The 22,044-nt window shown below is 47.0% G+C and overlaps 2 protein-coding genes across 2 annotated transcripts; one reads left to right on the top strand and one right to left on the bottom strand.

Moving 5' to 3' along the window:
* The first annotated feature begins 273 nt into the window (after positions 1-273).
* On the top strand, positions 274-16,290 carry slc45a2 (solute carrier family 45 member 2). The gene is made up of 7 exons (XM_023808567.2): positions 274-1,035; positions 2,266-2,442; positions 5,510-5,862; positions 11,459-11,602; positions 12,338-12,461; positions 14,389-14,600; positions 16,034-16,290. Exons 1-7 carry the CDS (start codon positions 645-647, stop codon positions 16,244-16,246), a joined length of 1,614 nt encoding a protein of 537 aa, XP_023664335.2. The 5' UTR covers positions 274-644; the 3' UTR covers positions 16,247-16,290.
* Positions 16,291-19,998: 3,708 nt separating this feature from the next.
* Positions 19,999-21,999, bottom strand: rxfp3 (relaxin family peptide receptor 3). The gene has a single exon (XM_023808553.2). The coding sequence runs from the start codon at positions 21,527-21,529 to the stop codon at positions 20,285-20,287; it is 1,245 nt and encodes a 414-aa protein (XP_023664321.1). The 5' UTR covers positions 21,530-21,999; the 3' UTR covers positions 19,999-20,284.
* Between the last annotated feature and the right edge of the window lie 45 nt (positions 22,000-22,044).

The raw sequence follows: 22,044 nt of genomic DNA, 5'->3' as shown, positions 1-22,044 counted from the left end.
AAGGACCTGGATTTCACTTGAGCACTGAGTTCTTGCTGTGTGCTGATTGGTCAGTCTCCTATAATCATGCATGTGTCACTAATGCTAATATGAAACAGCTGGATGAGTCTTTCAGTCAAGGAAACAAACCAGTCAAAGCACAAGAAGAGCTGAACTATTTAGCCAAGCACAGGAGCCTTTCAATTTGAAAGTAGTTTGTAAAACCCAAAGTAGCTCAAAGTTTCCTCCCTGACATGGATTGTCTGGGCACCCTAGTTTACCCACCTAGGTGACCTGGTGCTCCATTCTGCTTCTAAGGAGGCTGCTCACATGACCTGAGGCAGTAGCAGAGAGGGGTGGCTATGCGGGCTGCCTGATCCGCCTGTTCGTAACGCCCTTCCTCAGAGTTCTTATGGCTTGAGAAGGCTCCTCCTGCACCGGAGTGTTCTTTGGTCTTCGGGGTTTAGCAGAGGGACAGAAGGAGGTCTTTGTTTTGGGCTTTAGGGTTCGGCTGGGTGTGGTTTCATTACCCCTGGAGCGAGCCAGGATAAGAGCACGGCTTTGGCCGGCCTACAGCCCCGCCCCCAGGACGGGACGCTGCACTCCGTCCCCCAGTCTGCCGTCCACGGTCCCACCGAGCGTCTGCCTGTTCCACGCCTCCTGCCATGACCCTGCTGCCACAGAGCCAGCTGGACCCCCCCCCAGAGCCGGCGGATGGACCGGAGCCACCCCCGTTCGCCGAGGCTGAGCCGGTCCGGCGCCCCCGCTGGCGCCTGCTGATGCACGCGGCGGTGATGTTTGGCCGCGAGCTGTGCTACGCGGTAGAGGCGGCCTTCGTCACGCCGGTGCTGCTGAGCGTGGGGCTCCCACGGGGCCTCTACAGTCTGGTGTGGCTCATCAGCCCTGTGCTGGGCTTCGTGCTGCAGCCGCTGGCCGGCTCCTTCAGCGACCGCTGCCGCTCACCGTGGGGCCGCCGGCGGCCCTACATCCTGGGCCTGGGCATTATGATGCTTGTGGGGCTCACGCTCTTCCTCAACGGGGACGCCATCGTGTCCGGTAAGCACAGGGGCGCTGGGTTTTGTCAGTAGTCATGTGATGCATTAAAATGTGTGTGTGTGTGTGTGTGTGTGTGTGTGTGTGTGTGTGTGTGTGTGTGTGTGGAGGGGGGGGGGTCAGGATTTCTATTATGTTCATGGAAAGAGGTCAGGTGTCATTTATGTTGGTGTATGGGGTGGTTCAGCATTTTGTGTGTCCTGCATGCCGTGTCCCCAGATTAGCGGCGGCGTGCTGTGTTTGTGGGGCATTGGATTAGCAGTGAATCCTACATGCCATGTCTCTGGATTAGTGGTGTGTCATGTGTTCTACATGCTGTCTTCCTGGATTACTTACGTGTTGCATGTCCTACATGCAGTGTCCCTGGATTAGCGGTGTGTTGCGTGTCCTACATGCAGTGTCCCTGGATTAGCGGTGTGTTGCGTGTCCTACATGCTGTGTTCCTGCATCCTATGCAGTATGTTGCTTGATGACCCACACATTAATTTCCCAGTCACCCCGCTGAGAAGGTGCCACATGCCTCCGTGCCGCCAGGCGGCGGTGAATCACACTGGGCGGCATGTGGGCCGCACTTGTGATCGCAGGCTTCCTGCTGGCTCCTGAATGAGCTGCTTCCAGCAGCAGAGACCTTCACAGGCAAGCCTCTCCTAAGGGGCTGTGGGTCATGTTCTGAGAACAGGGGGAGGGGAGGCAGGCCAGAGACACAGCTGGTTTCCCGCCGTTTTTAGCAGTTTGCCACACTGGGCAGCTGCATTAGCTACTTGAGAGTGAAAACAAAATGCGGCGCATGTTCTGGGCTCGTCTTGCCCCCGTTGGCTCTATCGGAGGAGTCAGGAGTAATTATTATACAGGGTTTACCCCCTGGGGGGGTTGGGATTCGCGGTTCAGTGTAGACACTCTGCGGACACAGACAAGGTTACTTTTGGGGGATGTGTGTTTGGAGAAAGATAATAATGCAAGATTAAAGGAAATTGTACTGCCTGTGAAATACATTGATTTTCATGATGGGCTCCATTCAACCACCCCCAAAGCCCAGTTTCACAATCCCCAAGTTCGAACCCAGTTACCCCCCTTTCCCCGTTCCGTGGATTTGCGTGACCTCACTGTGAAGTGAATGTCATCACTGTTGTTATTGTTGAGTTCTTTGTGATCAAGCAGAGCAGTGGGTAGCATCTTTCAGCCTGTGCGATCATGGTTTTGATAAACCTCATGGTCTTTGTGTCCTTCCTGCAGCCATGGTAACGGACAGGAACCTGAAGAGAACCTGGGCCATCTTGGTGGTGATGGTGGGCGTGGTGGTCTTCGACTTCTCGGCGGACTTCATCGACGGGCCTGTGAAGGCATACCTGTTTGACGTGTGCTCCTACCAGGACAAGGAGAGGGGCCTTCACTACCATGCCCTCCTGACAGGTAACACCTTCAACATCCCCCAGAGCTACGCTTTCACTGCCCCCATCTCTGCTGGAGAGGCTCACACAGGTCGTGGTTGGTTTGATTGCTGGTGCTTATTATCTATAGCTGAGTGCACAGGGAACAGGGAGCTGCTGAGAACCTTTGAGGGCACAGGGAGGTGCTTCTCAAACATGGGCCAAACTAGCACCTTCTCCATATAGCAGATAAATCAGAAGGCCTGTCGGGTTTCTCAGCGAAAAGAACTGTCTTCCCTGGCTCCCCTGCCCTGTGGAGGCAGTGAGAGTTTTACTTACACAAAAATGTTATGAGGGCAGAAGGAAAAATGATTGGTTCAGAGAGATAACCAATCAGATTGTAGAGGATTTAGGTCCAAGCAACTAGAGGAGGCAGGACCAAGATCTCTGATTGGTTGGTCCCGGCTCCTCTAGTTGCTTGGACCCACCTCCTCTACAATCTGATTGGTTATCTCTCCAACCATTTTTGTTCTTCCCTAAGAACATTTTTTGTGTAAGTAAAACTCCCGTGAGCCAGTAGAATGTGACTGGAGCTCAACTCCTCTCTGATATCTTACTCTCTGCTGGAGGTTAACTCATCATCCTTTTAATAAAACTGCTTTTTCTGTTAAGTGAGACCAAAGAGCAGTCCTCTGTCCGAGACGGCTTCCTAGCAGTGTAAATAGCAGTGTCAAAGTTGGTCGGGGAATGAATCGATTCTCAAACTGTCTGATTGATAAGCTCACTGGCAGTTGCTGGATTCTGGCTCTTATGCTTACATTCTGTCTCTTCGCTGAAGGACACTCAATTGTTTTTCTTTTACTCCAACTAACATTAGTAACTGCTACAAAGCAAAGCTGATGTTTCTGACAGAATGTAATCCAGGACCAAACAGTTTCACATAAAGCTGTGAGATTTTATAACAGGCCTCAGGCAGTACATAGGGCAGCCCACTGCGAGGACCCAACTTGCCTCTCAATCCTGGGGTGATCCTCAATACCAAGAATGCAAAGATCATACTTGTGGTCTTGGCAAGTCCAGTCTTATTAACTTGTCTTCCAAGAATGAACTTGGGGCGCAATAAATCAGGGGATTAGTCTCTTTCAGCGAGGATGCATCCAATTTATCCTTGATATTTGGGGCAAGAACGACATCCGGGGATTTTTATCCTCCTCTGCACTTCTGCTCTTAGCTTTGGAACTGATCTTTGGCGATGGACGATGGAAGAAGACATGAAACAGGTGCACGAGAACACAAGTACGGTCAAACACACATGTTGAGAAGCACCCTTGGGGAATCCCATCCAGGGCGACCCCAGGCATGTGCCCAACGCCGCCTGGGTTGGGCTCTAACCCCCCCATCCCCACAGCCTTGTACTGCATAAAAAGCTGGATAGATGGTAAATAAAAAAAATAATAATAATAAAATAAAATTTGAGCTATTATAACAAAGTGGAAGCAATTTGGAACAACAGCAACAGCAAAGTGGTAGGCCACGTAAAATCACAGAGCGGGGACAAGGCATGCTGAGGTGCACAGTGCAGAAGTCGCCAACTGTCTGCAGAGTCAATAGCTACAGACCTCCAAACTTCATGTGGCCTTCAGATTAGCTCAAGAACAGTGCATGGAATTGGTTTCCATGGCCGAGCAGCTGCATCCAAGCCTTACATCACCAAGTGCAATGCAAAGCTTCAGATGCAGTGGTGTTAAGCACGCTGCCACTGGAGTCTAGAGCAGTGGAGATGTGTTCTCTGCAGTGACAAATCATGCTTCCCTGTCTGGCAATCCAATGGACGAGTCTGGGTTTGGCAGTTGCCAGGAGAACGGTACTTCCCTGACTGCATTGTGCTAACTGTAAAGTTTGGTGGAGGGGGGATTACGGTGTGGGGTTGTTTTTCAGGGGTTGGGCTTGGCCCCTTAGTTCCAGTGAAAGGAACTCTTAATGCTGCAGCATTGATAGCCATTTTGGCCAATTTCATGCTCCCAACTTTGTGGGAACAGTTTGCGGATGGTCCCTTCCTCTTCCAACATGACTGTGCACCAGTGCACAAAGCAAGGTCCATAAGGACTTGCATGAGTGAGTCTGGTGTGGAGGAACTTGACTGGCCTGCACAGAGCCCTGACCTTAACCCAATAGAACAACTTTGGGATGAATTAGAGACAGGCCTTCTCGTCCAACATCAGTGCCTGACCTCACAAATGTTCTTCTAGAAGAATAGTCAAAAATTCCCATAAACACACTCCTAAACCTTGTGGACAGCCTTCCCAGAAGAGTTGAAGCTGTTATAGCTGCAAAGGGTGGATCAACTCCATATTATACCCTATGCATAAAGAATGGGATGTTGTTAAAGTCCATGTGTGTGTAAAGCAGGTGTCCCAATACTTTTGGCAATATAGTGTGTGTGTGAGTGTGTTTATAAATTACATTACAAGAAACTGAAGGATACATCAGGAACAGCCTGGACGATAATAGATCTGATAGATCCTGTCCCTGGAAGATGCAGCTGGTCAGGTCAGACCAGAGCGTCTCTACACTGAGACGGATAGCCCCCCCCACTCCCTTTGCTCACTGTGAAGGCTGGTACGATGGCCCAGGAGTCCACATGCGATTAATAAACCGTTATCAGCAGGCCAATCCGGAACATTCCCATCACAGTGACTCTGTAAATTCTTTAAACTATACTTTAATTCCACATGAAATATTTGCAGAGTGCCCAGGTGCCTGTGGTTGTGGCCACGCTGACAAAGATGTGCTGATCTTGTTTGCGTGAGATTACTGCTGTAATATCCGTCTTTAATGTGTCTGTCTGAAATGCAAAGCAAGTCCTGCTGTTTCTAATTACGCTCTTTCGTCAGTTGAGACACCTAGAAAACTGTTGCACAGAGTGTCTAATGGAGGGGACACGGTCTCGGCAGGCGAGGCCTTGGCCTTCCAAGCCCACACCGATTCATACTGGCTCACACCGGTTTGTGCTGGATCATGCCGGCTCAGACTAGATCCTGCCGGCTCACACTGACTCAGCCTGGCCTGCACTTTCTGACCCAGGTTTGTCTTCCTCGGTGCTTCCTCAGGTCTGGGCGGAGCCAGCGGCTACCTGATCGGTGCCATGGACTGGGGGCACTCGGCGCTGGGCGTGCTGCTGGGCTCCGAGTACCAGGTCATCTACTTCTTTGCGGTGCTGTCCATGAGCATCCTTCTGGCCGTGCACCTCTTCAGCATCCCGGAGACACCGCTGGGCCGTGACGGAGGCTTGGACCCTGATGCCGAAGCCGGCACACTCCTGCCCGATTGCCATACTGACGCACCAGGCTATGGAACCATGCCGACGGAGACTTCCCGGTCCCACGAGGTCCGGTCACGGTCCTACACGGCCTTGAGAGAGTCCAACGGCATCACCCCCACCGTGAAGCAGCCCAGCAAGGAGGTTAGTGATGCCGGCCACTTCCCCAGCATTCAAGGTCAGTGGGAGATAAGGGGCGCAGACAAATGTGGCTGCTGCCACACATGTATCCCTCACGCCAGGTGGGTGTGCTCAGGTCAGGGTCTGTCAATGCAGTAAGAGCCCATTAAGAGTCATGTCCAGCAGCTTGGGCTTCAAGGCGCAGTGATTCTTATCTCATATGCTTGAAAAATGAATATTTCATCTGTGGGCTCATAACAAGACCTGTTAAATAATCCATAACATGCTGCTGGAATTATTGTTCATCTGTCTGACAGACTAGGCTGCAAGGCACCAGATTAACAATGATGATATTTATAAAAGCATTAACTGAAGTCCCTTCGACAGAAACTGCAGAAGGGCCCATTTAAGAACTGTGTGTGTGTGTGTGTGTGTGTGTGTGTGTGAGAGAGAGAGAGAGAGAGAGAGGGAGGGAGAGAGAGAGAGAGGGAGGGGGAGAGAGAGAGAGAGAGAGATTATGCGTTTTGGGTCCATGTGCTTATCTTTCTTTGAAGATTTATTGTTAAATGGCAAAAGCCGTAACCCCGTAGAGATAACAGGTCTGTCAAAACCCAGACAACACGCGAAATTTCTTTATTATTTACTATTAATCAATTAGCAGTTGCTTCTGGTCGTCGTCTAAAAAGGAGTTTCTCTCATCAGCTGAGATCCAGGCAAAATAAAGGGTGAGATGTTGCATAAGCCTGTGGAAACAATGCCATGACAAATGTGCGGCATAATCAAAGCTAAAGGCGGTCCAATGAAAAATCCGAATGACGACTTTTATTTGGCCGGGCAGTGTATCCTATAAAAGGTGATGGAATCGTGCTCTTCCATTCAGCTGCATTACTAGAGATTACCCAGAGTGCCACGGGGCAGCATTAATTCCCTATTATGTAAATATACCATAAATATATAAACTGCTCTATTGAGACATTCAAATGAGTGTGGGCTCTCAGTTGCTTTGTTTTCAAGAAGATGGAAAGGCAGCAGCCAGACTTTGGCTGTTTATCTGTCACTCCACAACGTCCAGGGGAGCGACACCTTTCAGCTCAACAACAGCAGGGCTGCTTACCGTCCATATTTCCTGAGATTCTCATTAATCTCCTGGCTTTAATTGTGGATACTTCCTATTGTCTTGGGCACCGGCTGGCAAGTGAATGGTTAGAATAGTGAAGATGGCGTGTAACTGTGCCTTGTCTCTGCTCAGTAACAGCTTCCGGATGATATCTGTTTATCTGAAATATCAGTCTGTCGTCTTCCTCCGTTTTGTTGCTTCTGACGAGAGTCACGCCGCCGGTGTCCAGGTTACGCCTGTGCTTTTCCAAAACCCTTTGCAGAGCTCAGTTTATTTTCACACACTAATGGCAGCCTTTTGCTCACCGATTCTTATTTATTTACATACTCTTATAAATTAATAGGTGGTCCAAGAATGATTAATGCTGTTTATCTTGGCAATAAGTGTGTATTTGCTCAGAAAGAAAACACTGTTAAACATTAGAACATACATAATTTTAAGTGTAATACAATAAAACCTATCAAGAATTACTTCTGTTCTCCAAAAGGTTACTGCTGTCTTGTTGGATGGCTAGAAGAACACTGCTTCAGTACCCAAGTCTGTCCTCAGGGCAGTGGTGTACTTGAGTAACTGTACTTCATTACTGTACTTAAGTGTTATTTTGGCAACTTTGTACTTGGACTGAGTATTATCGATATTAGCAGCTTTCACTTACTACTTAGCTACAGTTCTAAAGACTTTCTGTACTTTTTGCTGTAATATATTTCTATTGACAATGGTCGTTACATTTTGCATTGCCAACCTAATTTTGTCTGCAGTGCCATAATAAAAACGCAGGTGACTGCATTGCCCCGATGGGGAATACATGGGGTTTTGAGACCGATCTGCTGCAGACACTTATATACGGAGCCCAGAGGCGATTCTAGAAACACTGGGGGCCCTTGGCAAGAAACTCCATGGGGACCCCCAACCAACCCTCCGCCTACATGGTAAAATTTATGACAATTGTTAAAGCTTGAAGTCTAAATTAATAATATCAACAAAGGAAATTTAGTAAACCCAATTCCTTTGTTTGAACTTTACTGTGAAAAACAGAATATATAAATAAAGCAGGTTGCAATACACAATGTAATTGGCCCAGCTGGACGGCCACAGGCAACTGCCTGCCTTGCCTATCCTGTCCGTCCGCCTCTGACGGGGGCCCTATGGGACAAGGGGGGAGGAAGAAATTAATGGAAGGGAAAAAATCAAGTCCTTCTCCAATACTATTAAGAACTGCACTGTGTCTGCTCACAGTACAAAGGTCACTATCAATAAACTAATAACTTTATAGGTGACACCTATTAATCATGAACCAACAGTTACTTAATGTATTAACCACAAACAAATCACTTTATAATGTACATAATCAGTGTCTGCATATTAGGAATCGGTAATTACGATTCTAATGAACCAGTAAGTAAGTTTGTTCACGTAAAAGAGACACGGAAACTTAATTAACTGATACATTGATCTCATGTACATTCATCATTATTTGTAACGTATCATTTATTTCAAGAAATTACTATAATTGTTACTATACCTGTTAATTCCCTAAGCCTTTGTGAACTATTGAAGGAAAAAATAACGAATAACAAAAAGTGAAATACAGGTCTCATGTTTGATGATCACTAATGAATTTGGACACTTCTTTTAAGTAGCTACTCTATTTGCTCATGTTGTACTTGAGTAGTAACTGAGATACCTATTGTAAAGTGTTATGACTTTAAAACTAAATGACACAGACACGTCCAGTAAAGTGTGATTTAAGCATTTTACTAGGGGGGGACAATGCACACCGTGTAACATTCAAATTATGTATTTTTGTACATATTAGTTATTAGTCCTTTTATTTTATCTTGTGTACTTGTAATGGACACAGTGCAATTAATAATTATGTACTGCAAGATAACAAAAGTATTCCGATAGCATCTAGTTTTTAATTTGGAAACTGAGGCAGAAGGAAACCACAACTTTACTTAAGCTTACATTTAATACTTAAGTACTGTTAACATCAGATACTTTAGGACTTTACTCAAGTGTTATTTTAATGGGTGACTTAACTATTATCCAAATAATTTTCCTAGTAAGGTATCTCTACTTTTACTCAAGCATGGTTTTCAAATACAATACTCAATCCACCACCGCCTCAGGTGCACTCTAGCCGTTCCATGTACTCTTTAAATTCACCACAACCTCTCTTAATTAATCAACTTGATTAGTCAAATAACTCAATGAGGTATTGATTAGCCATACAAGGTGGGCTAGTTGTCAAGTCAAAAAACACATGGGTGTGTTGGATGATTCCTGCATATCTTGTGGTGACTTTAGCAGAGGTTTGAAATGGCTAAGCTGACACACTTTGACAGGCATAATATCATAGTTTTACACCTACATGAAGATCATTTAAACACCTTTTTCTTTGGCTGCTACAGTTCTGTACATGCAGAGGAGGGGAAATGGTTCCGTTATAGTCAGAGAGGTTACTGCAGTATTTGAGTTGACTGCACACACACCCATCAGACGACGACTTTCTCATCCTTCTGACTTCTGTCCTTCATTTGCTGACCATTTAATGGCCATTTTCTGTCACAGGACGGGCAGCTTTCTCTGCTTTTGCCCCCCCCCTTCATCACTGTCGGACCGTGTCTGCCCCCCGCCGGGCTCTCTTGGCGTTTGGGGCGGCGCTGACAGTGGGACGCCCTTATGGGTCATGCTCCAGTCAGGGTTTGGGACAGCAGCACTTTGACGAGAAGCTGTTTATAATCTCCAGAGGGCTGTTTTATTTTGAAATGTCTGTACTGTACGGCACGTCTGTTTCTGAAAAAATCAGCCAGGAAAATTGGGATGAGCCCAGAAGCGGCGTCGAGCACAGCAGGCTGGCATGGGTCACGCGGGCCACCTTCTCAGGACCAGGACCCAGGTGTCACTTTTCATATTTCTGAATTCTCTTCTGCCTGTGTTTCTAACATTCACAGGTAACTTTCCAGTCCAGGCTAGCATCCAGGTGATGTGCACTGGGATCATTTGACATTTTCCTGGGTTTATTAAGCTAGTGGATTTGCAGCCCAGGTGGAGCTGTGTGTGAATTTTACTTGTTCTGCTCTGATTCAGGCTGATGTTGTACAGATAGCCAGGCTATTATCTGATTTCTGCTCTGTACTGTATGTCTGCGCTGCGTCGTGACAAATTATAGAGATAGTGGGAGTGCAGGGCAGTTACTAGCCGGCGAAGGAGGGGGGGGGTGATGCTTATTTGAACAGACCAGATCCAAACAAAGGGAGGGAATGAGACACTTCGATATGAGTGATACTGTCTGTGTACCGTGTGGAACGGTATGGAGGTCCCGGGAATGTGATAGAGAGCTGCCTAAATGAGACATCATTTTCACCTTTAAAAATACATTTCGCAATAAAATTGCAAAGGATTGCAATAAATTAGAATCCTTGTTTTGTCTTCCGGTTGTTTCTGCAGACCACTGACTCTTTTACTGAAGAGTTATCTTTCTAACAGTCGGACCCTAGCAGTTACTGTGATCACAATTGTTGCAGAAATTTCAGCCGATACTTGCTTCTGATATCTTTAGAATAAGAAACTACAGAAATTCAGCTCTGCATGCAGTCTCCCCGTACAGGGCACAGACACACATCAACAAGTGTTACGGCAGTGAGCGCTGATAGGGCTTTTGAGAGGTACCAGACAGCACAACCTTCAGATACATTTTATCTAAGCTAAGTAGGACATTCGATCTTAAGCTTTTGCGACTGTGTTTAGCTTTGCAGCTAATTAGTTATTCTTATCAGGTCAAGGTCAAGACTTTTAGTAAAACAAAGGTGGGTTTGATTTCTGTGCGTCATTAGGATTACGTCTTTGCAGCTTAAGACATTTCAGCTCTCCTTAGGGTGTGTGCAAGTAAAAAAATAATGTTTATGGCTCAGATACCCTTAGCTTATAACAATAGAATTATATCATATAGAGTCTCTGAATCTAGCTACGTTAGCTAACATTCTGTTTTCAGTTTTTCTTCCACTTACTAATTATCTCCTTGGTGGCTGCTGGGGACTGAGGTCCCTATTTGGGTGGCACCACAGATAGCCCCAGCCTGGCGGAGTTAGTAACCATGGGTTATGATATAGATGATGGCATTTAGAACCAGACTGTCAGTATATCAAGTAGGTCTGGTTTTAACATTAATATGGACCAAATCAACCCCTAACCCCCCCCCCCCCCCACCCCCACCCCAAACACACAGTACTCCCACAATACTGGTAGGGACTTGTCCATACTCAAGTCTACACCCTTGCTGGCAGAACAGGGATATGGTGGACTATTCTATTGTTACTATTGTTAAGTTAGACTGACAGCTGACCCCTTTAAATCATCCTGATTGGTGCAGCTGAGGTTTGCTAGTCGTGAGCATGCTGCTTAAAGCAGACACGGCTTAGGGGTCTGCTCCAGCTGCGCTGCCTGTCTGAGCTGTGTCTCTGTGTCCTTTCTGTGTCTGCATGTGTCTGTCCATTGCAGGCCCAGAAGCGAATGTCCTTGAAGTCGGTGCTGCTGGCGATGGTCACCATGCCCAGTCATTACCGCTGCCTGTGTGTCTGTCACCTGCTGGGCTGGACCGCGTTCCTCTGCAACATGCTCTTCTTCACGGACTTCATGGGACAGGTGACTGCGTGCGTGCGTGTGCATGTGGGACGGGGTGGCATGGGGCTGACGCACGACACGGCTGGGACAGGCACGGTAGGGTTAGACGCGTGCTGAACCATCACTGGTTCAGCTGAAGGTTTTCTCTCTGTGCTTTGGAAGGGATCTGGAGAACACAGAGGTCAAACTGGGAAACACTGTGAATGACAGTGAGATAAGGGAGGGTTGTCATCTCATTAAAGTCATCCAACCTTCTGCTGAAAAAAAACAAGAGATTCACCAACTGCTCACATCATTGAATGGCTTTAGCATTTAAATGTAATTTTGTTTGAGATCCTGTCCGCGCCTTGACTTGCAGACCCAGGCTGATGTGGCGAATGGCTTAGGGGGCATGATGACTGTGACGCTTGAGATGAGTGACAGACTGGGCTGTCAGTGTCATTTTCCCGGTCTGATCTTTAATTAAGACCTCAGATTTCTTTCACACTGACGGAGTGGGAAATGTGTCGCCATGATTAAGTGCTGAAAATGAGGTCAGGCTGAGAGGTACTGTACCTGAAAGCCAAAGCAGGTTGTGGTGAATCGGGGGCAGACATCTAAACTGTAACCATGTGGGCCTGCGCTTAGCACACCGCAGAACTGCCAAATCTGTCCGTCTGCAGCCGGTCGGAGCTTTGTGGGGACAGAGACAAAACCCCATCGCCTGAACCCAATGTGAAGACTCTCTGACGGTGCGGAACCCCCACTTTCGCACAGATCGTTTACAGGGGGAACCCCTACGCTGAGCACAACTCCACGGCCTACCTGACCTACGAGCGTGGTGTGGAGGTGGGCTGCTGGGGTCTCTGCATCAACGCCGCCTCCTCTGCGCTCTACTCATGTAGGTGTCCTCTGTGACCTACCCCTGTCTGCATCCGCTGTGATCGACTCCTGTCTGTGTCCTCTGTGACCTACCCCCGTCTGCATCCTTGGTGATCGACTCCTGTCTGTGTCCTCTGTGACCTACCCCCGTCTGCATCCTTGGTGATCGACTCCTGTCTGTGTCCTCTGTGACCTACCCCCGTCTGCATCCTTGGTGATCGACTCCTGTCTGTGTCCTCTGTGACCAACTCCTGTCTGCATCCGCTGTGATCTACTTATGTCTGTGTTCTTGGTGACATAACTTGTGTCAGTGTCCATGGTGATCTACTCCTGTCTGTGTCTTCAGTGATCTACTTGTTTGTCCCCTTGGTGATCTACACATTATTTTATTTTCTCAGTGATTTGATGCCAGCATCATAATTAAAAAAAACCTGGGGCATGTTTACCACTGTGTTGCATCATCTGTTCTTTTAACAACACCGTGTAAACGTTTGGGAACTGAGGAGACCACTTGCTGGTGTTTTGAAAGTGAATTTTTGTCCCATTCTTGCCTGATATAGGATTTCAGCGACTCAACAGTTCAGGGTCTCCTTTGTCATATTTTTTGTTGCACGATGCACCGTGTTTTTAGTGGGTGACAGGTCTGGACAGCAGGCAGGCCAGTCTAACACCCAGACTCTTCTACTACGGAGCCATACTGCTGTTATATGCACAGAATGCAGGTTGGCATTGTCTTACTGAAACGTGCAAGGCCTCCTATGGAAAGACGTCGTCTGGATGGCAGCATATGTTGCTCCAAAACCTGTATATATCCTTCAGCATTAATGGTGCCTCCCCAGATGTGCAAGCTACCCAAGCCATGGGCACTAATGCACCCCCACACCATCAGTCAGTACGTTTACATGCAGACCTAAATCGGGCTACAATTATAGCTCGACTACACCATTTAATCGGACTACTGTCCTTGTACATGCATGGGAGGAGAATCGATTTATACTACAATAGGTGGCGATTTGGCTCCTTTCAGCTTGTTAGTATTCCGGATGACCTATAAAAAATAATAAAATTAACAATAATGGATGTGTGGACAAATGAAGTGACTCGAGCTTTAATTGCGATCTGGACAGATGAACAGATACAACAAGATCAGGATAGCATAACAAGAAATAAAGTATTTTGTATAACATACTGTGACAGCACAGTATTGGAAATTTTTCAAATATTGCAATGTGATTTCGTTTGAATAAATATTGGGGTATTTTAGAAACAAAAGAATTCAACATAAATTTCTCACAAACCCGTCAAGAAGTGATTTAAGCAGCAAGAATGAAAATGATTATGATTGTCTCGGAGAACGCATGCAGTGGAGGTAAACTTTAAACTGTTTTTAAAACATATACTAGATAATCTTGAAAATAAATAATCATTAATATTGCAAAATTTGCTAGGTTTTTTTTTCCTATGACAGAGTAAAAATGTTTTAGTGAGACTGCACTGTAATAATTGTACCAAATTCAAGGTAAGAAAAACCCTGATCTTAATCTAACTGACTAGTGATGTCAGAATTGGATGTGCACAACATGTGATGTTGGTATTAATATTGCAAATCATCCAGCCCTATAATATACTACAGCAATTTTTTGAATTCAGTACAAAATACCCCGCCTCATGTTGTGATGTCATTCGGTGCCAACACCTTTAAGTACCGTACTTTTGGTACCTTCTTGAAGTACCTAAAGTACGGTACCTGGTGCGGTGGAAAAGCTCCCTTTAGTTGAGCGGTGAATTGGACAGCTCTATACCTGACATACGTCCTCTGCTATGCTGAAAGCTTCTTCTTTGTACCAGCTTGTGCCAACTTTTTTGGGGGGGGGGTGGCCAAGGGGCCAGAAGTGGGCGTGGCATGCGGCCCCGCGCCACTTTGACTCACACTATTTTCTCCCCAGATGTGCAGCGCCTCCTCTTGCCCTATATCGGCCTGAAGGGGCTCTACTTCATGGGCTACTTCATGTTCGGTCTGGGCACGGGGCTCATTGGCCTGTTCCCCAGCCTGGGTGCCACACTGGCTCTCTGCACCGTCTTCGGGATCATGTCCAGCACGCTGTACACGGTGCCATTCCACCTGATCTCCGAGTACCACCGCGAGGAGAAGGAAAAGGTCAGATGGCCCCGGCTGGCTTCCCCCTGCACCTCCCCATCTGCGTGTTTCTCATGAAAACCGTGAAGCGTGTGCATTTCATGAACGAATGACCTTCCGCAATTTTATATAATTCCAATCTGCAGATCTGCGAATGCTTGAGAATCCTTTGATGCTTTTGGAAAAGCAGACGGAGTAGAGTAATGACAGATGTGATTATACAGACCTGTTTGTCTGTTTGTGTTCATTTGGATGCCAGCATGTGTTTTCTGCTGTTTCCTTAGAGTTTGTATTTTCTCCACAAGTGCAATTAACAGACAAGGAGGTGTCTTGGTGCTTTAAATGTGTGTTTTCTCTGTAATCTGCATCTGACGGCCTTAATTAGGACCTCAGCTGTGTATGCCGGTAATGTATCTGTATGCCGGTAATGTTGGCTTTGCTGATCTTCATTTCTGTACCTCCCTGTTCAGTAACGTTCAGTGATCTTCTGAAATGCCCTTCAGGCAGCTACCTGCATGCTCACAGAGGACCACTGAGAGTCCCGGGTCCGACTGAACCGCCCCGGGGAGGGCAGGTCAAGAGCTGGGACCCAGGTTTGAATGAGGCACATGGCCTCTTTGCTTGGAAGCCAGGGTGATTTGGGGTTTCTCAGAGTGTGCAGGGGTGGCCCCCAGTCCGCTGCAGGAAATGTTAAGTGGGCGACGGCGTTAAGACAGTAGGGGGAGCTACATTTAAGGGACACTTTGAATATGAGGAACAAACAGGATTCTCCCAGGAGAAGACAGGACATTCCTCCTGAGTGCACAAATCGAGCTCTTTGCAAATGTTGCTCAGAGCCTCAGAATGAGATTCTGCAGGTAAACTGGTGGCGTGTAACCCTGACCTGCTTGGAGGAGAACAGCTTCTCACCTTCACTGCCCATTGGGGAGAAGCAGTCTGGTTGTGTCTCTCTTTGGAGACAGCTTGGGTATTGGTTGTGGTTTAATTATCGAACTGTGATTTTCTGGTCCAATGTGAGGCAGAGTGGCTGTGTCAGGTGGAGAGCTGGACAGAATCAAGGCCCCCCCTGCTGACTCAGAAATAGGGAGGGGTTAAGGTCTTCCTATGTTTATCACATTAATCCTGCTCATTTGTGGAACTTGAGAAGCCATCGTGAGATCCCAGTTTCGGTCTGGAGGTCTGGAGTCATGGGGCAGGTGGAGAGGAGACATTCTCCAGTGAGAAACCCTCACGCCAACGTTCAATGGCTGCCCCCCAGATGTGCCCCTCAGATGGGTGGGTGCCCACAGGCAGGATCTATGTCTCCAGGCTACCTGCCACACACGCACCCCGCCCTACACTCCACCCTATGCTAAACACTACACCCCCCCCCCCGCACCACCCTATACTACCCCATACCTGTCGCCTTGATGAAAAATACTGACTGACATGTCTCCCTTCTCTATCCCCCCCAGAATGATGGAAGCTCGAGCCAGGCAGCTCGTGGCATGGGTGCAGACTGCGCTGCCCTCACCTGCATGGTGCAGCTGGGCCAGATCCTAGTGGGGGCAGGGCTGGGCGCGCTCGTCAATGCCGTGGGCAGCGTCGTCGTTGTGGTACTCTCCGCATCCACGGTCTCACTGATTGGCTGCCTCTTCATCGCCGTCTTCATACGCCATGTGGGCTGACCCCCTGCCATTCAAACACTCCCTGTTTTTCCAATAAAAAGAAAAGACGATTTTGGTTCCCTATCCTCAGTCTTGAGTAGGTTACTGGGAGGCTGTCTTTCAGCATTTTACTGGAGAAGTACCAGGCAGCTTTGAACAACATCCAGATTCATATTGTGTTTATAAATTTCTGTTAAGAAATACAGTTTCTGCCTTGTCTGTCTGGAAGACGTGATGGGTAATGAGTCTGTCATCTCTGCATGTTTCTTATAATGTATGCTGTGATACCTGCATACTTTCCTGGCCGTGGGCACAGAGATACAGAGATACAGTGGCGGCGATCCATGCGCCAGTGTAGGAGGAAGGACTAGCATCCCCCAGAATCCAAGCTGAACCCCCCTGACAGTTGTCTTGGACACATCTGGGCTTCTTTGATAAGATTTGTTCCAGTGCGTTCATTGGCGTTTTATTTACATAACAATGTTCTGAGGAAAGAAAGAAAAATTATTGTTTCAGAGAGATAACCAGTAGGATTATAGAGTTGGTGGGTCCAAGCAATTAGAATAGGCGGGGTCAACCAATCAGATGTCTTGGATCCACCTCTTCTACAATCTGATTGGATATCTATTTGAACCAATCATTTTTCTTTCTGCCCTCAGAACATTTTTTCGTGTATGTAGAACTCCTATGAGCTTCCGGCTGCAGCCCTGGTGCGAGCGTCCTGCCCTTTGCAGGTAAGCCGGGCGTTTCTGAAGCTCACAGGTTCCTTTTCAGGGTTCGCAACCCGATGTGAATGTCACTGAACCACGGTGCCTCCTCAGCCGCCGCTAAAAAAAAAAACAATGCTCCCTTTTTTCTACACTGTTTTTGTGCACTTTTTTTCCCTCTGCAAAAGGTCATGCTGTTATACAAAAACTGAGCGGAGTCTGAGACAAGAACATCTTGCAGCCTTTGGAGAGAGACCGGAGCGGTTTAAACAGCTCGAGTGCATGCATGTATTTCCCTGTGTTCCTGTTTCTGTGATCTGCCATAACAGATGTGTTTTTGTGCCACAATTTTAAGGGGATCCTCAGAACATTTGCAATCAGTCATGCATTATCCACTACAAGCATAAGGCCAGACCCCTCGCTTCCTTTGTTCAGTAAGTCTTGACTGCTGTGCCGTCACTGTTGCACCCCATCCTGTATCTCTGTCCCCGAGTTAGGGCTGATGTCAGAGGTGCGACACTTAGCCACTGGCCGGCTCAGGAGCACGGCGCAGCTTTCATGTTTGCCACAACCCTTGAGGAATCTCACACCTCTGTAGTCACTTCAGAAGACCTCAAACGGAGGGTTACTTTAACAAACACAAAGCCAAGGACGCATAGTCCATCTGGATGAGAGTTTCTTTCAAAGAGCTGCTTATTCAGCCACTAACAGGAGCTTTAAGAGCATGTGAAATGAATTAGCAATTTACTGTGACAATAAACATTATTCAAAACCATGGCGCTTAACTTCCAGAATGTCAAATAAAGCTACAATAATCTATTCGATGAATTTTTATCTCAGGCAGTCAGGAAAAAAGATGCTGTGCAAGATAAGAGGCCTCATTTACTCAGCAGATACTGTTGTCCAAAGTGACGTACGATTACGGAAAGCTAGGATTCGGAGAGCAGGCTGAGCCAGCGTCCCCATGGCTGTGCTGTGAATACTTTGCTAGCCATGGGTTAACTACTAGGAAAGTTTTTCACATGAAATTGCTTATCTGTTTCTGTCATTCAGACACGTGATTACTCTTACACACCTGCACCGTATCTGGAGCATTCACGTTGAGCATTCCAAGGTACAAGCATAAAGTCTTTAACCACAGCGCCACCTGCTGCCCTGTGCTGCTCTTACTTGTGCGTTTACCTCAGACCAGAGAAAACATCAGGGCCCAACCTAGCCTTGCTCATCAATCACGTCTGTGTCCGTCAAACAGGGCTGAGCGGTTCTGCCAATGTCAGCCCCCCTAATGGATTAGTACTGGCAGTGAGACCTTTGATTTGATGTAGACATTATTCTCAACTCCATCTGGGGTGGGGGGGGGGGGGGGGAAGCTGAAATGGACGATGAGCTTAATCAGAATTCCCCAAGCCGGGGGTGCCTCATTTAAACGAGTGCGGCCACTTAGTCGGTAACCGTGAACCCCCCGGCACCGTGAACTGACCCCTTCTACAGTTTTGTGTTGAGCTCTGCAGCTATGCAGTGAACGGAGGCTGCATTGATTTTAAGGCCAACAAGGTGACAGATTTGCACAAAGGCAATTCTCTAAAAACCACAGAAGTAATAAGTCTGATGGCATTTGAGGCCTGTGTGAGTCTGACCATGGAGGGCTCAGCGACGTTTGGAGGGCAAGCAGACAGTTCCTTCTCCACGCCCGTCCTCCGCAGAATCAGCTCTCCAAGGTCCTGGAGTCTCAACAGGCTTGTGCTGATAGGGGGAAGTTAGCTCGCAATTACCCTGTCTCACATTGTTCACTGTTCCCTGTTTTTCTACTTGCTGATTTTATCCGTCAGCAGTATTTTATGAATGAACATGCTCGACCTTAAAACGTAGGCCTACATACAGATTTCTTTTTACATTAAATGGGGCAGCGGAGAGTATACTGGTTAAACAAAAAGATGGGACCCTGTACCCATGCAGTCCCACGGAGCAGGAACGTCATCCTGAGTTTATTTCATTAAACGTCTTATTGTATGAAAGGTATCACGCACTTCGGATAAAAATATTAGCTGACAATACGTGTGCCCTGACTTTACAAGAGGATACACAGATGGTACTAATGAATCAGTGACAAAAGATACATGGCCAATAAAAATCTGTTTCTGAAATCGTTGAATTTACCTGTTTAAACTCTGCGACACATTAAATGCGTAATGTACATATGTAACAGACATGTAACATTACCGTCTTTTCCGTATCCCAATTCTCTTAAAGAGCTATTCTATCTGAAGATAGGGCGAACGCGTTATTAGGATGCTCCCGGTTGCTGGATTTTCTTATCGTCTAACGATCCAAACTAGTCAACAAATTACAGTTCCAGTTTCATTAACACGCTAAACAATTATTGGTAACTATTAAATCATCAGTAATAAAAGTGTTTTCATGTGCTGCTGCTGTCCTTGCTCAACACCGATGTGCAGCGGAAAATAGTCAATGATCTTAATTACAAACAATTACTGGACATGGAATTGTTGTTAGTCCAATATCAACCGGAAACGTATTTACAAATACAAAGCTACGTAGGCTACGTAAGTCAGCGTCCCAACTAACAAAAATAATGAAATACTCATTTATGTTGGGTGAATTCATAATTAGGTGTATATAGTTTATGATAGGTATATTATTAATTGTTAAATGATCTGTATATTATTGTATGTAAACAATTGGCGTATTTTTGTAATTCAAGCACATTTCAACCCGTCAACCTGAACGTAGCCTACATGGCAAAATGTGTTAACTGAGGCTGTGAGTCTATCATAATAAAAATGTCAATGACCCCTAGGCTTATATAAAATAATACAGCCTAAAGTTTATTTAGCCTATATGAAGGACTTCCTATACAAACGTTGTCTGATTCCTTAGTGTCTTATAACTGTGGACAGTTTCGTGATGTGACACTGACCCGATCAAAGCCCAGGCAGCGTCATGCATGCAAGTAAATGCAAGGGTATACTACGGATTGGTGTTATACACACACCCACGGTTAAAACTTAAACATGCTTCGTACAAATTTAATTGTGAGAAGAAGAGTTTAATTCATCTTTAATTTAACAGAATTCAGCACATTATATCACAGCAGTGACACCAGTGGGTGACCGATTTTATATACATACATCACATGGGCTGAAATGAAATCTACATATGTACATGTCATAACGATTTGAGTTTTTCGCTGAATTCGTGGATACGGAACGTTCTTCTTCTTCAGGACGAGCAGAATCATAATCCGCGAACACAAAACCAAAAGTAAGAAGGTAAAAAACTGAGCAGATCCAACATGAAACGGAACCTTGGTTAAACGCGTGTCAGCGGTCTGTCATGTGCTGTTTGGCAAAAGATCGTTCCTCCCGTTGTACATCACTACACCAGGCGGGTAAAATATCACATCAGACTCCGGTGGGTTTAGTGGGACCACAGCGTTTCCGTGATCATCCTGTTCTGGCTTCGTTGTGGCCGTAAAAGGTCGCATATTGGTAACTGAGGGTGAGGTGATCTTCCAAAAAAGCTTCTTTAGAGCTTTCCTGAACTCCCTTCGCATCAAGCAGTAGAGCACGGGGTTCAGGCAGCTATTGGAGTGCGCTAAGCACACGGTCACAGGGAAGATGTACGCCTGGGTGGTGTAGTACTCGTAGCTGAAATGCACCACGTTGAGCTTGATCAGGATTCCCCAAGCCGTGAGCGCTTGGTTCGGCAGCCAGCAGAGGAAAAACGAGAGGACGACTATGGTGACAGATCGGGTCACTTTGGAGCGCCTTTTTGCGCTGGAGGTGTTTACGTGCTTGTTGGTTATGAAGCGCAGGAGAAGCAAGTAACACACGGAGATAACCCCCAGCGGGATGAGGAAACCCAACAGAACTTTTTGCGCATGGTAGATCCCTAGCCAGAACTGCGCGTCGCCACTGTTGTCCGGAAACTTCACCAGACAGAGCTCCTCGCTAGACACCACGGCCGTGGTAGAGAACACGGCGTTGGGCAGGGCGGCCACCACGGCGGAGATCCACACCAGCAGACTCATCCACTTCGCAGAGTAGCACGACCGGCGTCTCTTGCTCTTCAGGGCCGAGGCGACAGACCAGTATCGGGCCACACTCATGGCAGTGAGGAAGAAGACGCTAGCGTACATATTCATGGCCGTCACATAGGAAACGATCTTGCACATGGCTTTACCGAACAGCCAAGTGAAGTCCAGGGCATTCTCCACCGCCCAGAAGGGCAGGGTCAACACGAACTGGAAGTCAGTCACCGCCAGGCTCGTCACGAACAGGTTGATGGAGGACTTGTTCCATACCTGTTTAGACTTCATCAGGTACAAGACCAGAATATTCCCGATCAGTCCTAAGGCACACACCACTGAGTATATGATGGAAATGATTATTCTTACAACCGCAGAACCGTCCGCAATGAAATCGGCTCTGTCCAAATCCAGCAAACTGAACAGGTCCGACCAAGACTTATTGGTCTTGTTGAACATAAAGGTGGAGTTGTACGCAGCGAAGGGGAATAGATCAACCGCGTCCCCGTCTAGCCTCGCCGCTGCATCGCTGCCGTTCAAGACATCCATCCCATGGTCGGTCAGAATGGCTTCGACGCAGGAATTATTACAGCCAGAGATGTCTTCGGTATAATCCTGGTAAATTAAGCCTCAGATCCCACTGATTTCGATTTCAGTCACATTTGCGCATGGAAAAATTACTGACAAACTTCTTCTTGCCATTTCTATGCATTTACATGTTTTTTAGTGTTAATGTCAATTTAAAGTTTTCTTCCTCCCAGTCTGAATTTTGCACGATTCTTCGTGGCTTCACTCCTCAGTTTGGAGTGAAGCGCCGGTGCGCCTTTTTATCCGACGGAGCTGAGCGGGATTGGACGCTGGCCGCCCTGCGGGGGGGCGTTCATCGCCATCTGGGCATCGTCACGGAATTGGCTGCGGAGAAAGCGATGGCTGGGGGGGGGCTGTGCATCTTTTCGAGTTGGGCTAACACTTTATTTTGTGATTCTGCGCCCCCACGCAGTGTCTTTCATTCTCTCCCATCTAAGGTACAGTATTGCGTATAAATACAACGCGGTTCGTATTTG

Source organism: Paramormyrops kingsleyae, chromosome 7, assembly GCF_048594095.1.
Source record: "Paramormyrops kingsleyae isolate MSU_618 chromosome 7, PKINGS_0.4, whole genome shotgun sequence".
NCBI classification, from domain to species: Eukaryota; Metazoa; Chordata; class Actinopteri; order Osteoglossiformes; family Mormyridae; genus Paramormyrops; species Paramormyrops kingsleyae.
The sequence above is the reverse complement of the archived record's forward strand: the minus strand, read 5'-3'. Positions and strand labels throughout refer to the sequence as shown.